At 60.3% G+C, this 17,658-nt stretch overlaps 2 protein-coding genes across 2 annotated transcripts in view; one reads left to right on the forward strand and one right to left on the reverse strand.

The window, feature by feature from the left end:
• Positions 1-7,932, reverse strand: part of GPR143 (G protein-coupled receptor 143) — a 43,140-nt gene extending 35,208 nt beyond the window's left edge. The window contains 1 exon segment of the mRNA XM_012730235.1: positions 7,881-7,932. Within this exon segment, the coding sequence (XP_012585689.1) occupies positions 7,881-7,932 (52 nt within the window).
• Positions 7,933-7,938: 6 nt separating this feature from the next.
• SHROOM2 (shroom family member 2) overlaps positions 7,939-17,658 on the forward strand; it is a 48,149-nt gene continuing 38,429 nt past the window's right edge. Inside the window, exons 1-2 of the mRNA XM_012730236.1 lie at positions 7,939-7,989; positions 8,683-8,979. Coding sequence (XP_012585690.1) covers positions 7,939-7,989; positions 8,683-8,979 — 348 coding nt within the window. The remainder of the gene's footprint in view (positions 7,990-8,682; positions 8,980-17,658) is intronic.

The raw sequence follows: 17,658 nt of genomic DNA on the forward strand, positions 1-17,658 counted from the left end.
GTGACAGACTTTTCAGGGTGTACCGGGCACGGCACATTTCTCCCCGCCCCACCACCTGCCTGCCTGTGATGGCACAGCCCGGCTTGTGACGGACAGGGGGTGGGCAGGGTGTACAGGGGATGGGCAGGGCGGCAGGTGGCCTCTTGACCACCACGTTGCTCAGTTGCCATGACGATGGACGAGAAGCCACTTGGGGAAGGAATGTGGTATTTGGCTACAACCCTCTGTTCGCACTTCCCTGTCTGGGTTGCAAAGCCCACTTCCATCCTTCCCATCTTCTGGGTGGCTGGTTCTCACTTCCACTTTGGCCCTAAGTACCTCCGCTTCTCGGCCCCACCACCCGGCCTCCTCAGCGGGATGACCGTCCAGCCCCCGCCAGTCGCTCTCTGGTCCCCTAGCTGTACATTCAGACCCGTGGGGCGCCTTTCTGTGCATTGCCATTCTTGTTTCGGGGTACCTGCAGGGCCCCCCCAGCTCTGTCTCCTTGCTATGTCCTCATACTTTCTGCTCACACACTGTCCCTCTGGGTGGGGAGATTTGCTGTTAAAGACTTTGCACCGATTGATGGTGCGGTGGGCTGGGCCACCTCTAAAATCTGTCTCTTCTGCCATCGGAGACATGCAGGAGATTGGGGTGGGGTGGGGGGCAAGAACCGAGGTCCAGTTTGCTAGGGAAGTTGCTGCCGGGAGGTGCTGGATCTGAAACTCCCGGAGGAGGGATGTGGGAAGAAAGCGACAGGTCGTCGGGGAGGGGAGGAGAGCAGAGAGAGACTAGAAACAGGGGTCTCGAGCGTCCCCAGAGAACCTCTCTGGGACTGACTACCCTGCCGTTCCCTGGGAGTGAGGACGGTTTGCTTAGAGCTGCCCTGTTGCCTCTTTGTGAGGGTTAAAACCAGCATCACCCAGGAGAAGAGGGCGCACAGGTACAGGTGCTGAGCTCTGAACTGCCACCCGTGCATGGCACCGCAGGGGTCCCAGCCAGCCCCTGAAGGGCGCTAACCCGCCTGCAGGGCCAGGAGAATGGGGGGAGGCGTCCCTGGGCAGAGTTGGCACTGAGCTTAGACGACCGCTTCAGCGTGGCACTGGATTGTTCCAGAACCTCCCCAGCACCTGGCATGCGCTGGCTCCGTTAGCAGACACTGCGGTGTGTCCCCCGGGCCTGTGAAGGTCACCTCTTCATCCTGGTTGATCGCAACCCCCCAGACTGTACAGCGAACTGTTTACCGTTACGGAAAGCAGGTTTTGTTGTGCTACCTGGAAAGGCTCCCTGATTGCGGAAAAAGAAGCAGCAATATTTGCTGTAAATACGGAGCCCTGTAACATTTCCACCCCGGCAAGGCGGGAAACGACTCGAGCCATGCCTCTCTAACGGCAGGTGACCGCAGGGAGAGCGACTGTGCTTTGTGGGTGCTTGGGGACCGGCAGCCCCCAGCAAGCAGGGGTGGCTTGTGTGTATGCGCCTAACACCCTGCCCTCTTAGCTGGGCGGCCAGGGCCAAGGTGAGACAGAAGCCGGAGTTGGTGTGGAGTCCACGCGTGCCCCGGGGAAACGCTGTTTGGGGAGAAAACACACGAGTTCAGGTTCCTGGAGGAGCCGGAGTGCCTGAGCCTTGGTGCCGAGTGAGGCAGCCCTGCCAGTGTGTGTGTGTTGGGGCCCCTGTGCTCACCCAGGCCTTTCTGCTGGTCCCCTGCCCTGTGCCATGATCTGGGGGCCCCCGGCAGGCAGGGTGCAGGAGAAGGCACAAGACCAGTGACCTCGGGTTAAATACGTCATCTGTCGACCGGGTCTGGGACGCCATAGCTCGCTGCCTTGTTTCTGGAGCCCGTAGGCCCCACTTGGAGACGGGGCGCGTCAGGGTGGAGCTGGAGCTTCTGAAGCGGCCCTCCCCTGTGCCCTGAGATGGACAGTTTCCATCTTCCCGTGTGCTCTGCAGAGGGACAGTTTCCATATTAGAAAATTCTCCCATCTCCAGTGTCAGGTCAGTGAGTTTCCAGCCAGGGTTGTGACTCCATCGCCACCAGGCAGTTCTAGAACATTCTGTCACCCCGAAAAAGGCCCTTTGTCCCCACTCAGGCCCTTTGTCCCCACTCAGGCCCCGTCTGCACCCCAGCCCTGGTCCTGCAATGCTGTTCCGAGGTGTGACCAGACGGCCCTGGCAGCAGGGTCCCTGGGGAGACGACCAGGCTCTGTGGCTGGGGTGGGGGGTGACAGGCATGTCAGTGAAGGCCTTGAAAGAGCAGTTCTGTCCCTGTAAGCAGGATTTTAAAAATTATATAAACATATATATATGTCATAGGGTTGTTGGGGAAATCTAATAAAGCAACTATTTGAAAAATGTGTTTCATGTCTTCTCTCTCTGACCTCAGGAAGCAACTCTAAATTCTTGTAACGTGGGGAAAAACCCCCAGCTCCGTCCAGCTGACAACTGAGTGAGAGGCTTCGGGAGGCATGCAATTCTCCACGTCGTTTTCTTTACGATCAAATGAGCACATGCCCTGTCTTGCCCTCCTGGGGGTGTGGAATGTGCAGCCAGCTTCGAAAAAAGCGCCGCTGGGTGCGGCGACTTCCAGGATGCCCGGAGTGGGTAGGCCCCGGGACGGCCCAGGGGGCCCGACCCGTGCCACCGTGGGCCCTTATGCCCTGTGTGCCCTCAAGAGGCCCGCCTGCCAGTCTTCCCCGGACCGGACCCCAACGCAGTGGGGTGCCTTCTGGGGGGCTTTCCCATCCCTCGAAGAGTGGGTGATGCCTGTCCTTGTCCCGCCATGCCCCCGGGCTTCTGCGCCCGGCGGGGGTGGGGTGGGGGAGGGGTGTGTCCCAGTTTGTCGGAGAGCCAGAACTGGGGAGGCCGGGCACGCCTTGGGGAGGAAGGACACTGAGGAAGGTGGGAGTGAGCTGGCCAGAACTGGCTTCTCATCCCCGGCGGCGGTGAGGCTGGTTAGGCCCGCTGCTGCCCTGTAGCCTGACGGCCGCCACAGGTGAGGCTTGACCGCTGAGAGAGGAATGAGTCATCTAGGGCGAGGAGCAGCCTCTCCCAGGAGGTCTGTTTCCTGAAAGTTGACAGCAAGTCCCAGCATAAACAGCCCTGCAGCGAGCGCGGTAAGCAAGGAGCCCGGAGAAGGCCTGGGGAAGCCTTGGGGAGGACAAGGCAGCCGCTGGGCCTGCCGGTGTGGGGACGCGTGGGTGGCGAGCTGGTCCTCCAGAGCCGGCCTCTGCCCTGGCCCGCCTGCCCTGGCCCGGCCCGGCCGCCGCTGCCCTCTCCGCCGAGGATGCAGGCAAACAGCCGTGGGCGGTTGATCCTCGTCCAGACTGAAATAAAAGTCCCGGTGGGTCCTAGCATGGGGACAGCCACCTTGAGCGCACTGAGCGCCAGCCAGTGCCGAGACCTTCTCTCTCACTGCACTTCCCTACCTGGTCTGGAATCCAGCCAGAAGCCCGCCCTGCTCGCTAATCTGGCTTGTCCTGAGGTGCCGCGGCCGCTCCCGGGCCTCCAGGAAGCGCTCAGGGCAGCGTGTGTTTGCAGCCTGCTTCTGGAAGCTCCCAGCCCCCCACAGCAGTGCCGAGACCCCGCCCAGGCCTCCACCTGGCTCTCAGAGAGGAACCTCAAAGGCGGGGCCTGAGGCGTGCCGCCGGGAGGGCTTGATGCCCCCCGAAACCGTGGCCACAATGAGGGGCCCCGGGGCCAGGGCCCCACGCGGGTCCTCCCACCTCTTCCTTGTCAGGTCACTCCCACCCGCCCAGCACCCAGCTGCCGGCGGCCTCGCTGGGCCGCTGTGTCTACAGTTTTGCACCCATGGGGGTGACAGCGGGTCTCCTCTGTGTCCCAGCTGTCACTCAGATGACGCCACGGGCTGAGGTCGGTGCTGCCAGGTGTCCCTGAGTGGCCGGGTGTTGCAAGGAGAGCCGGGGTGAGGCTTGCCCCGCGCGGGCCCCAGGGAGGAGACTCCTGCATCAGGGAGAGGGGCTGTGTCCCTCCGCATCCAGCTGCTCACCTCGGGTGCCGCGGCCGCTAAACTGGCCCTACCCTGGGCTTTCGCAGTCCCGACGAGACCTGCTTCCCACCGCGTCACGTAGCGTCACCAGGCTGGAGGCCGCCGGCAGCGTTTCAGGAATTGCAATTGCAGTGTGCATTTGACGAGAGAGCCCCGGATCTCCAGACCTGGCACGTCTTTTACTCAGCGCCCTGTTTCTTTCTTTCTTTCTTTCTTTTTTAAGATTGTTTGTGCACATAAGAACTGGGGTACAGGCCAGACGTGCAGGGGATGAAAAGATTCTCCAGAGGCAGAGTGGGGAGCAGAACGGGCAGATGGACTGCAAGCCACTGCTGCGGGGAGTGGTGGACAGGCAGGAGAGGTCTGCCACACCCGGGGGGTCACCCGTGGCCAGGGAGCGCTTAGTACTGAGGCTTAGCCGCTTGCAGCACCAGGGAGGCCCGTTCCTAAGCCCACTTGCCGCACTGCATGGCCAAAGTGAAAAGAATATCTCTGTTCTCAGGGCAAGTGTTTGCACAGACATATTATAGGCTGCAGCCCACACGCCTCTCCTTCCTGCCCTGAGTTCTTGTTAGTACAGCCTCGCAGGCAAAACTTGAACCTCAAGGCTCAGACTTGCTACTGCTGCTACTGTTAAAAAAAAAAAAAAAAAAGCTTTATTTATTTATGCATACAAGACTGGGGGTGCAGGCCAGAGGTGGGGGGGCATGACAGGGTTCCCCAGAGACAGAGCGGGGAGCAGAACGGGCGGACCTACTGAGACCCACTGCTGAGGGGAGATGGGAGGGGTCTGCCGTGCCCTCGGGGTCCCTCCCTGGCCTGGGATCGCACTCAGACCGCAGTGGCTGCCGGGAGCCTCACAGTGCTGCGCCTTCACCCCTGCCCAGGGCCTGCTGCAAACAGATTGCGAACTTGGTCAAATTATGCCGAGTGCACTGTCCTGTGCGCTGAAGCTGCGTTGGAGGCTTCTCTAGGAAGGCCACGGCCATCACGGCCGAAACTGGGGACGCGGCCCAGGCGCTTGGTCTTGCGGTGGTGGAGTATGAGTGAAGTATGGGAGCCCCATACTTCTCTGTCACTGAAGCCTTCTGTAGTGACGACTTGTTTTTAGGGTACCAGCTAGCCCCAGGTGCCTTCCGGGGCGCAGAGACCATGCCTGCCGGCCGGGGAGGAGGCTTCTCTGTCCAGACACCCTGAGGCTGCTTGGTGTCTGTGTGCCTGACCTGGTGACCCACCTTCTTGCTGCTTTGTGGAGAAGCTGCGGCTGGGTGCGAGGCTCCCACTCCCTTATTTATGACTTCCTGACATTCCTGCTGTCCGCTCCGGCCTGCAAGGGCGAGTGCAGCTAGGCGCCATCCCCTCCGCCGCTTGCGAATGACCCACGTGTCTTTACTTAAATGCTGGGGTCTGTGCGGGGTTCTGAGTGATCGCTGAGAAGTATTTGCCTTTGCGTGACCGCAGACATACCCTGTCCTGGGGTCCTCAAGAGGGCCCCCTTTGGGGCACACGTCGTCGACTTCGGCTGCTCAGTACGTCGAGATCCTGCGCACCTCCCGTCTGGGCTCGGGCTGGGGCCTCGCTACGGGCACAGAGGCTGAGGATCAGGGACTTCCAGGGCTCCCGCCCTCGCCCCGAAATGAGAGGTGGGGGGAGCCAGCAGCTTTCGGTCTGGTCCTTTGGTTTCCAGGAGAAAGCCCCCTGGCCTGCCTGGGGAATGCCTGCTTGCCTCCCCTGCAGGGTGAAGGCAGCTCTGTCTCTCTCTCGTGTCCTCTGCATGGTGCCTGCACCCTTCCCCCGAGCCCCCCCCTTGGCAAGAGGGGGCTCTATCGGAGCTCTTGACTGACAGCCTCAGTCCCCCAGGCCACCCCCATCCCGTCCATTTCTCTTTTCCTTCTGGGCTTCAGGTGTGGGCCCGCTCTTGTGGGGCCTGGGACAGAGACATCTTTTGCAAGTTTCCCCCGGCACGGCAGGCCTTCTCCAGGCTGCACGGCCACACGGAGACCCACGCTCTTTTCTGGCTCCATCCGGGTGCCCTAGGAAGCATCTGGCAGCATCTGCAAGAGCCCTGGAAAGGCCTGAGGTCTGAACTCATCAGGATTTTCTAGTCTGTGCTGTTTTGTAGCAGGGTGGTCCCTAGGAAAGGGGGAAGTTCCAGGTTCCCTGCCCCACCCAGGAGGAGGGTGGAGCTGAGCAGAGAAAAAGAGGAAAAAGAAGGAAGCAGCATGGAGAGCCAGAAGGAGACCTGAGGAAGCCACAGGGAGCAGGGAGCATGTGATGGAGACACTGGGCTTGTGTCCTGGGCCTGGACTGGCTGAGGCAGATGTGGGTGAGAGACCCGTGGGGAGGGGACCGTGCCCGTGTTTATATTGATTTTGATGTTGCTCTTCTCCTCTCCGACCATCTGGCCACGTCTGACCCTTTTCCATGGGTCCCCGCCAGAAGCTGCTTTCAGGCCTTGCTCTGGGCCACTCCCTTCTGGGTGGACTTTGGTCCACGAGGGGACGGGCCACTTCAGGTGTTTGATATAGCCATTATATTCTTGGTCTTCTGTGTCGTATACTCACTGTCCTAAAGGTCCTTTTCATTAAAGCCTTACGTGTTTTGTCTTGGTGCGGCGGATGGCAGAACCGATTTGGAGCAGGCAGGTTTGGGGGTTCAGGGGTGCCCCTCTCCCTGTCCTGTAACAGTTTGTCACTCGGAGCCTTCATGGGAGGGGGTGGACCCCTTCCAAAACACCTCCTCTAGGGGTGCTGCTACATCTGTCCCGGATTTCACTGCTGCTTGATTTCTCTGAAAAGTACGTACCGTCTAGTGCTGTGTGAGTTGTATTTCCAAGCAATGTGCGTGTTATACTGACATAGTTATGTGTCTCTATTTGTATTGAGGTGTAACTCGCACTGGGCAAAGTGATTAGAGCATCTGGAAAAAAACAACTCTGTGGCTTGCCACCCAGATCGAGAAATCAGACATTCCTGTTTACGTTCTAAGAAACGTTCTAGCCCTGGGAGATGCCCTTGAGTCTCCTTGAAAAGATAATCGCTATCTTGAATTTTCACAGCACAGATTAGTTTCACCCCTTTGACTGCTAAATACACACAGGATAAATGTGCCTTTTTGAGTATGGATTTTTCCCTTAAGACTTATTGACTTATTTATTCATGCATACAAGAACTGGGGTGTAGGCCAGAGGTGGGGGGGTGGTGAGAGGACTCACCAGAGACAGAGTGGGGAGCAGAACAGGCCGACTGACGAAGTACACTGCTGAGGGGAGCAGCGGGGAGCCGGGAGAGGTCTGCCGCGCCCTGGGGATCCCTCCCTGGCTGGGGATGGAACTCGTGCTGGCCACAGCTGCGTAGCGCTGAGACATCACCCCTTGCACCATCCGGGAGGCCGACGGTCTGACCTTTTTGAGAGTCAGCAGCATGTCAGCCATCTCCGCTGAGCCCCAGTGTGGGCGTTTTGGGGTACTTTTTGGAAGTCTGGTGGCTTTTACCCTCCCAAGTCCCATTGGGTCCTTCCCCAGAGAGTCAGCGCAGGTGGTGATGTCTGTGGTGCCCCAAAGCCTGTGCTCTGCGGTCGGGGCCTGCCTTCCGGAGAACTTGCCCTTTTCCCAGACTCGCTTGTGACCGCACGGTGAGGCCCGGGGCGCTCCTGCCTGCCGCTCTGGGCCCCGTTGCCCTGTGCTGCCCTGGAGGGCGTGAAGGCAGCGGGCTGGGAGGATGGCCCCATGCCTGGAACCTGGACCGGGACACGCCGGCTTCCGGTTTGGACAAGGTGACCCGGCGGCGGGAGATCGCCTTTGATCTCTTTCTCCTTGTGGTTTGTCGCGGCTGTTGGCCGCTTTTTATTCCGAGCTTGTCTTGGCTTCAGCACGGCACAGATCTCCTCGTACGTGGGCGCGCGGCCAGGCCCTCGGCCCCTGCTGCTTGGGGTTTCGCGTCCATTACGAGATGGCGCTGGGGAGTGGCCTTCACCTGGGGGACCTTGGGGTGCGGGCCCTGGTCGGCCAGGCGGGAATGCCGTTTCCTCGGTGGGCTTTTGCAGTGGGATGGCGGCTCTGTTCACGTTGCGTGTCTTCACCCTTGTCCCAGCTGACCGCGCAGCCCTGGCTTCACAGCTGTGTTCTCCCTCACGTCCTGAGCGGAGCTAGTGGTCAGCCCTAGCTGGAGGGTCCAGCCCCCTGGATGTGTGTGCAGTGTGCCACAGCGGGGCAGCCCGGAGCCCACCGAGTGTGAATCAGTGAGCCTCGGGGTGTGGGGAGCAGCCTACAGGCTTCGGGGTCACTGGCCAGCCTCCTGGCCTCCTGAGTCAGTTTCGCGGCCCAGGTGGGGACATCGAGGCGCAGCCCCCGGGGCGTGGGAAGGCGCCCGCCGCCTGGAACACACGGCCTCGACCCGTCACCCACCTGGGTCCCGAGAGGGTTGGTGAGGGGCCTCCCCCCACCCCGGTCACGGTTCCCGGACACCCCGTTGGGCTGGGAGGCACCCCTGGGGTTTGGAGAGCTCAGTGTGGTCTCACCTCCGTGAAGGGCTCATGGGGCCGGCCCCTCTGGGGCTGGTCCCAGCTGGCTGTGCTTTCTCTTGTCATGGGCTCGAGCTTGTCTGTATTGGCCCCGCCTTCCAGAACCTTCTGCAATCAGTATGGGGCGCGTAGGGCTGTGTCTCCTGTCTCCTTCCTCCTCCCACCCCCTTCAGATAGCTTGTTCAGGATGGAATCAGCACCGGAAAGCGGAAGCAGCTCTGCCATTACGCAACACCCTGCAGTTAATGTCCCTGAACTTGGCCGACCTGTTTGTCAGCACCGGGGCTGGCGAAGATAGCACGGAGCGGAGCGCACTAGGGACACAGGGTGACCCGCTCCCCGCTCGAGAGGAATGGGGGCTGTTTGTGCAAGCTGACAGCTGCCTTCTAGAGAGCAGGCACATCGCTGACACGCACTTCCCGCGTTTCAGAATCAGCCGTCACGGCGGTGTGCCTTTGCGGGAGCGGGGGGTTTGGGGGACGGTGTTGTCCCTGGCCAGCACAGCGGGACGTGGGGTGCTCCTGCTTTGCTCGGCCAGTGACCCCGAAGCCTCTGGGCTGCTCCCCACACCCGAGGCTCACTGATTCACACTCGGTGGGCTCCGGGCTGCCCCGCTGTGGCACACTGCACACACATCCAGGGGCTGGACCCTCCGGCGTGACATGGACGGAGCTGGCTGGCCCGGAGCCTCGTGGCACTGGCTGTTTCGTTCAGCACAGCCCTCCGGCGACCGCCCTGTGGTGTCCACAGCTCACTTCACTTTACCGCTTTATTCCCCGTGGCGGGGCCGGCGCCCCCAGCCTCCAGGCTGGCCCGGAGTCACGGCCGGCTTGTCGCAGCTGCCAGCCACGCTCCCCCGGACTCCCCGCTCCCTGGCATGTCCCACTTCACTTCTGAGACCCCCACCTGTTTGGGGTTCTCAAGCGGCTCCTCCATCAAGCGGGGCGGCACACCCCCGGCCCGGCAGAGCCCGGCCCCATCTCCGTGGCCGGGGCAGGCTGTTTCTGCTCACCCCAGTAGCCTTGTTCTTCCGGCCGGAGGAGGGTCATTATTTTCTTAGGCTGTTTAACAAAGTGGCACAAACTGGGTTGCATAAAACAGAAGCTCATTGTCTCCAGTTCCGGAGGCTGGGCGCCGGAAGCCAGGGTACAGCACGCACTGCGAAGGCCCGGACCATCTTCCCTTCTTGCCCCCCGCCTGGTGCCCCATGGCTTAACATGCCCCCCCGTCTGTCTCCATCTGCCCGTCACGTCCTCCCCATTCTGGGGGTGCATTTTCTTCCTCTCCGGAGGTCTCCGGCCACTGGAGGGCTTCCACGTGCTCACGTCGGGCCCCTCCTGACGTGAAACCCTGTGCAAAGGTCCCGGTTCGGTTCCGAGTAAGCTGACCGCCACAGGTCCCGGGGGTAAATCCTACCCTGGAGGCCTGGAACCCGAGGCCACAATGCCTGATCGTGGGCCGGCTCGTGTGACTTGTCTTTGAATCCATGTTTGAGTTCACTTAGGGAAACATCACGTTGAGCACTTTCAGTTTTTAAAAAACGATGTATTTATTTGTTCATACAGAGCTGGGGTACAGGCCAGAGGTGCAGGGGCGGCGAGAAGATTCACCAGAGACAGAGCGGGGAGCAGAACAGGCAGATTGACCAAGTCCACTGCTGAGGGGAGAAGCGGGCGGGTCAGGAGAGGTCTGCCGCGCCATGTGGTCACCTCCGGGACGGGCAGGGATCGAACTCACGCAGAAGTGGCTTTAGCTTCTTAGTGCTGCGCCGTAAACTGCTGTGCCACCGGGGAGAGCCCCGAACGCTTGCCCTGTTTTAACCCTAGAAGCTTCCTGAGAACTGCTGTGTGTGTGGTTAGACATCAGATTACATTTCCATTTATTTCATTTTTGTTAAAGATGTATGCTTATTTATGCGTACAAGAACTGGGGTGTAGGCCACAGGTGCAGGGTGTTTTCCCCTCCCTCCGCTCTTACCGCAGAACCCTACGGATTTAATAATTTGGGGTATTTTTAAGTTCTTATGATTTTCCTTGTTGATTGTTATATTCACCGAGGTAACAACGATGGACGTCCCAGTCTCGGGGTTCAGGTTCACGTAGCTACAACACGTGTGTCTCCCCATACCTTTCACCACAGCCCAGTCACCCTCCATTGTGAGGTGCAGCGTTTTAAAGTGTCTCCCATGAGCACATTGTCTCTTTGTGAACGCCCAGTGGGTACCGTCCTGACCGACCTCGCGTTACAATCCTCACAAATTCCTTCCATTTCTTGAAGTGGCTGTTCAGCGTCTCACGGCTGTGCGATACTCCACTGTGTGGACACGCCACGCTGCGTCCGCTGGACCCGGTCGGCCACCACTGGACACAAGGCTGCTTCCAGAACACCCGGAAAAATGAAATCTTATTCTGCAGTCTATTCTGAGTGTTTAGTGTCTTTGTATAGAAGTAAAAAAGTCGTATGAAGTCATGGGGAAACTTAAGTGCACGGTGCTAAGTGGGAGCGGCCAGTAGCAGAAGCCTCTGCTGTACAGTATGCGGTTCTAATTATGGAACATTCTGGAAACGGCAACACTATGGGGATGGTTCAAAGACCAGTGGTTGCTGGCGGCCGGCATGGGGAGGCAGAGCTGGCAAGAACCATGCTGCATTATGGCTCCAGCCCACCAGTGCTCTGGAAAACGAACCTCAAAGCCAGCAGAGAACGACTAGGGAGCTTCGTGGTGGCGGGGTCTGGAGAAACCAGGCCACGGGCGTGACGGGACTCTTTCAGCTTGGCTGTTACGCTGGGAAATTGGCTCGGCCTCACTCAGGAGAAGTGGCGGTCCTGGGTCGGGTGCTCTGTGGGCTCTCCTCGTGGTGTCCAGAGACATGAGTATTGACCTCTTCCTTTGGAGTTTACTGATGTTTTCTGATTTTGTTATTTCCCAAGTCAGAATCTTCCGTGTCTGGTCACTTCCTACAGAAAAAAAAGCTTTCTCCCCGTCTCGTAAATTGTGCCCTTGCTGATAGAACAGGTTGACGAGGACCTTTGCCAGTTAGGTGTTTTAGTGTGTTTGGAATCTGTCCCTGTTCCTACACTGGCTTCGTGGCTCCAGTGCTTGGACAGAGTTTTTTTTTGTTTTTTTTTTTTTATAGTCTTCATGGGCGAGAGCTACCCTCCCTGCCTTTCTGAACACAGCTAAAAATCCCAAATATTCCCATATCATTCCTAACAGACAAATGTATATTTTGCATCACAAGCCGCCCCTAAAAGGACTGACTCCAGCCCAGAAAATGGAATGAAGTCCGGCTGCAGCCAGTTTTAAAATGGCCTTGACCTTGAAGCTTTGCCGTGCGAGTTTTAAACCACCTGGACTGAGGAAGAAATAATGACGTGGTCCGTCGTCAGCGTGCATTGCCCTGGGTTTGCTGGGAGCTTGCTGTGTGCCTGCCCTCCGAATGGGCACGGGTGCTTTTTTTTTTAAAGAATTATTTTTTTTAATGCAGAAGTGCAGGAGTTGAGAGGAGTCACCAGAGACAGAGTAGGGAGCAGAACAGACAGATCTACTGAAATCCACTGCTGAGGGGAGCAGCAGGTGAGACATGAGAGGTCTGCTGCGCCCTGTGGGTCACCTCCCTGGCTGGGGATCGAGCTCAGCCTACAGTGGCTGGCGATAGTTTGACAGTGCTGAGGGAGGCCTCTGGGAAGAGGTAGAGAGGCAGATCACGAGTCATTCTGACACCCCAGAGCACCACCAAAAACCTTCTGAAATGGCTGTGCTTTGACTACTGTGTCCAAAGGATTCAGTCATTTTATTTCCAGTCATGAAGAAATCCTCACTGAGGTGACGTGATTTAGGTGGACTGGTTCACACCTCCTCAGATGTGTGTCACACCGTGTCCACCCAGGCCCCATCACCTTCCACCACCTCCCGTCTTTGCTCTTTCCCCCACGCGTAGACTCAGTCCTGTAGTCGGACCTCTGGGGTTTGTTTTGGTTTACTTTTGTCTGTTCCTTTATTTTGTGTCTGTGTAGTCCACATATTTGTGAACTCACTGGGTGTTTGTCTTTATCCTGCTGATTTACTTCACTCAGCATCACCCCCCAGTCCCTCCGTGTTGTAGCAGATGGGAGGAATTCACCTTTTTTACAGCTGAGTAGTATTCCACGGTGAATGCAGCCCACGTCTTCGCCCATTGCCCTGACCTTGGGCGCTCGGGTTGTCTTCAGAGCTGGGCTACCATAGGGGTGCAACGTTCCTTTCTTATTAGTAGACAAGATGCCTACAAGAAGTTTCTAGTGCATAAGTATCCTTCCCTATTAGTGGGTAGACGCGGAGGAGTGGAATTGCTGGATCATGCGGCAGGTCTGTCCTTCAGAGGCAGCCGGTGCTGCCGAGCGGGGCTTGGTGTTGTGTGGCCTCACCGTGCTTGGGGAGCTTGACCTTCCGGTGTCCACTTTCACTGTGACAGAAGGTGGCAAGGGCGGGAATGACTGGGCCGTTTGTTGCCAGAGACACAAGGAGCGCGTTTGGTGCGATTAGAACCCCGCTCACGAGCCGTCCCTTGCACTGATGCCATCTGGCTGTCCCTGTCCAGCCCTCGCACCCCCTCCTCTCGCTCTGGCCTGGCCCGCCTGCCCTCCTCTCGCTCTGGCCTGGCCCGCCTGCCCTCCTCTCGCTCTGGCCTGGCCCGCCTGCCCTCCTCTCGCTCTGGCCTGGCCCGCCTGCCTTCCTCTCGCTCTGGCCTGGCCTGCCTGCCTTTTTCCCCCAGCGCTGCTGGGTCTCCGTTCAAGGCCGCGGCAAAGGGAAAGGGCGGTCCCCGACGCGTCTGCTCCTTTGATGGCAGAGACAAAGGCTTCCTGAGAGACCCCCTGACGCCTGCTTCCGTCTCCTGTGTCGGACGGCCACTCAGCCACCCCTCCCTGCTGGGGGCCTCTCCACCTCTGCGGGTGGCTCCCTTCCAGGGGAGGGCTGGCAGTCGGCCACCGTGGCCGTGCGGTGAAGGTAGGCGCGTGTCACTGCCGGCAGACGTCGTCAGGGCCCTGGACAACTTGCCACTGGAGAGAGGTCCCGAGAGTGGGTTGAGTGAAGGGGAGCGGTATGGAGACCCGGTGCCGGGGAGAGCTTGGTGTGTGGGTACCTGCCTGGCCTCTTGGGTGCCAACCTGGGGGAGGTGTGTACAGCACAGGGGCTGACAGCCCGGGGCTCCCTGTGGGTGGGGACCTGCTTCCTGGGTCAGAGATGCGTCCTGCAGTGTCTACATGGGGCGGAGGGGCAGGGAGCTCCCTGGGGTCTCTCGGGGCACCCACCCCACACGTGGGGGCGCCACCTGATGAATCATCACCTCGCACAGGCTGCGCCCCCTGACACCACCCTCTGGGCTTAGGCTGAACAGAGCAGTTGGGGGTCACTATTCAGCCTGTGGCCACGTGACTGTTCCCACCCCGTGATGGCACCTGATATGAAGAGGAAGGCTTGGTTGTAGCCGCCTCCCTGGGGGGCAGGTGCTGTGCACAGAGCACCCTCACCTGCAGGGCCGTCTGGTGGGGGTGGCAGAGGCGGGGGGCCATTCCTGTGTTCTGGCGACGGGGGTCTGACCCACCTGATGCCGCCGCCCCTCTTCCTGCTCCCTGGTCGCCTGTGGCCTCTCGGGGCGCCTCTCCACCAGTGGGGTCACGCCTGTCACCTGCATTTCCCCGGCCTCGATCCTCCCCATCACTCATTTTCTAAAGCGGCTGAGAAGAGGGTCAGAGTCGTGCAGGCCCGTGCAGCCGGAGGGTGCGTGCCTGGTGCCTCTGGGTGGGCCCAGCTGGGCAGGCCAGGGTGAGCGGGGCTGCCCGGCGGCGGCAGATGAAAGCCCAGTTGCCGACAGGAACTTCCTATCTCAGCCGATGCCTTTCCTCTCTGGTCCCCCTGCCCAGAAACATTGCCTGTGTGTTTCCGACACACAGGCGAAAGCAGAGATGGTCTCTGGGATTTGGCCTCCAGGAGATGCTGGCCTCGGGGGTGGGGAGGGGGGCTGGAGGCGAAGCCGTGGCTGCGAGCGGAGGGCAGTGGAGTTGGGGCCCCGGCGAGAGGCGTCCGGTGCGGTCACGGGGCGGTGGGGGCCAAGCGTAGTGTCCAGAAGGCCGGGGAGGGCCTGGCTTGCTGCGGGTGGGGCGTGGGGAGGGCAGCCAGCCGCACAGCCTGAGGATTCTCTCGACCTGCTGGGCACGGGCCTGCTTCCGGCCTGCTGTCCCCGTGGCCGGCGCTGGCTGGCTCCAGCACCCCCAAGCAGGTTTTCTGGCTCACGTCGTGGACACCGCCAGGGTGGAAGGGATCAGTTTGTTTTCCCAAGTGGGGGTTTGCGTTTGCACATCCGCCCAGCGCCCAGCTGTCCCAGGGGCTGACGCGGCCCAAGTAAGTGTCCCTCAGCGCAGCCGCACGAACAATGCTGCTCCCAGCCTCCAGAGGGACGCGACACCTCGGCCAGCCCCGAGGAGAAACCAGGCCGGGAAGGACACTCTGAACAGCGTGAGTCCATGAAACATCCCGCTGATGAACTGCACCTTTCTGCCTTTCAGCCACGCTGTTGGATACAACAGGGGAAAGGAAACTGCCGGTTAGGTTTAGGGTCCCGGGAACAGCGAGGATGGCTGAGCTTCCGGGCTCTTCTGCCGAGCCCTCCGCGGAAAGCACCTGGCGTGTGCTCAGTGAGGCGGTCTCCCCACTTCTTAAGCATCTCGTGGCCTCGTGTGAACGTTAAGGATGGGGTTGTGTGCCACGGAACGGGACCAGCCCCGCTGGCTTCTCGGAGCCCCACTTTGGACACTAACAGATGGCGAGCCCACCGCAGCGTTTGCAAATCCACTTGCACGGGGCTGGAGAGCCTGCAACATGTTTCGGCGTTCCTGCTGGTCCTGGGGAAGATGGCCGGCACGTCGCCACCGGGCTGGCAGACCCCGGTCAGAGGAGGGCAGTTGAAAATAAAGGGGCTTTCTCCAGATCACGCAGCCGAGCGAGCAAGGCGGTGTTAAGTCCGGACAGCCCCTCCCCATCCAGGAAACCTTCCCTGCTACCCAGCACCCCCCAGACCTGATTATCCCTGCCCGTCTGCCCCCCCCCACGCGCGCCACCAGACCCAGCTAATCCGGCCACCTCCACGCTGTCAGTGACACCACGTGAGCGCACGGTCACCTGAGCCGGGAGCGCTCACAAGCAAACAGGTGCCAGCGCCCGCCGGCCTCACGTCTGGTCGGCCGGCCCGGGCAGAGACCTCAGAGCCCTGCAGGCCCTCGCCATAGGCCTCCGGGAGCAGACTGGCCGGCCCCCAGCGAACAAAGTGAACTATTGACCGTTGGCTACTGATTATCGACGCACTGAGTAATTATTAACTGGTAGTACGGGGGAAGAGAACACTAAATAATTCAGGAGGAGCAGGTGTGAGGAGTGACCCCGCAGACTGAGGAAGGAGCACGTGGCACGACCCCCCCTCCCGCTTCCTGGCCGGCTTTCAGCTTTGGGCGAGTAGGCTGTGGCTCACGGGACAGTGGAGAAGGTCACCGCGTGTGCGTCTGTCCGGCCGACACCGCCTGCACCTGCCCGCTCCGCTCCCGCCCCAGCCGGGAGCTGCAGGGGAGGTGCAGGGGAGCGCATCGGCAGCTGGCTGCCTGGCCAGCAGAACCCCCAGTGTAGCCACGCGAGCCACTGCTTCTGAAGCTCGCTAGGCAGCCGCCCTGCAGAGGGCCAGTGGGGCTGGCCAGCAGCCAGCCAGGCTCTTTCTGGAAGCTGCTGCAGCACGAGGCAGAGCCAGCTCCCGCGCGGCTCTCCGGCGCCCCCTGCTGACGACGCGCAGACCCGCCAAGGACAGGTGCCCCGGGGTCCTGCTCCCCCGTCGCCGGGTGGGCACCTCATGGTGGTCACCTGAGAGGCGACCGGTGCTAGCCGGCGTGGTGTTGCAGAAGGCTGCTTGCAGCCTTTCTCCTTCCAGGCTGTAACTTCTTCAGCACGCAGTTTGCAAGTTGCTCCCTCCCGGTTTCCACCCAGAAGCTGCCTTGCTTAGCTTGGCTGGGGTCCTCCGGGGTGCAGTGTGGGTAAGGCGATGAGCACTTTGCAGACTAGGTCCCTGCCCTCCGCCTTGCCTGCAGAGGGGCACGCGCTTGGGCCCTCCCTTGTCTCGGGGGGTGGTGGGGACACCCTGCCTTTGGTCAGGCCCCCCCTGGCCCACATCCTCAGCTGCCAGCCTGACTGCTGGGGTGCGCACCTTACCCCAACCCTCGCAGTTGGGGCGCACGCCTTACCCCACCCCTCTCAGTCTCCCCCAGCAGCGTCCCGGGCCGGCCCGTTTAGACTTGGGGTGCTGGTCGCCACCTCCACAGCCTGCCCTCTCCCCCGCATCTGGTCCCCTTGTCCAGGCCACAGGAGCCTTTCTATGTTCTGGGCCCTCGCGTGACCTGGCCCTTCTCGGGGAGACTGCAGGGGGCGCGTTCAGAGGACGCTTCCTTTGCTACGCCTTGGGCTGAAGACATCTGGCTCCAAAGTACACGCGGAGGCTTTCAGCTTATTTGTGAGGTCTGTTTCTTTTGAGGTTTGTGTGTGTCAGCCGAGGAAGGGCTTTTTCCCCCTTGCATAATTAAGACTGCTTCGAGGGTCGCTCGAAGGGTCTGCAGACGTCTCACTTGGCACACAATTCTCACCCCAGAGGGCGAAATAGCATCTGGTCACGGGTCTTCTCCGCAGCTATTCCAGTGACTTTCGGAAGCAAAATCTTCGGAAAACGCCGCCCCGTGACTAAGTCTTCGAGTGTTGATGAGCCGTTCCCTCCAGGCTCCACCTACACATCCCACTATCCTGAGTGCGCCCCAGTCTGCACGGAGGGCAGGTTCCTCGGAGGGCAGGCGTGGGGAGCACGTGCTTACCAAACGGTGCCACATGCAGGTGACACTCAGGCAGCCAGAGCCTCTTGGGGTTCATTGTCCTTCCTGCACCTTCCAGGTTACAGCGAAACATAAGTTACCTGCAAACGAGTTCGCATTTAGAAAAGCAGTTGCCTTTGAGCAAGGTGGGGGTGGGGGTGCCCAGGAGGTGGAGGGAATGACACCAAGAAGTGCCACGGTCACGGCTGAGTCAGCCCGGGGAGGTGTCACCGTGACGCGTCTCCTCTGACGTGCTGGCTTCAGAAACTGCC

The sequence above is a fragment of the Condylura cristata genome, unplaced genomic scaffold, assembly GCF_000260355.1.
Source record: "Condylura cristata isolate star-nosed mole 26May11 unplaced genomic scaffold, ConCri1.0 scaffold00027, whole genome shotgun sequence".
NCBI classification, from domain to species: domain Eukaryota; kingdom Metazoa; phylum Chordata; class Mammalia; order Eulipotyphla; family Talpidae; genus Condylura; species Condylura cristata.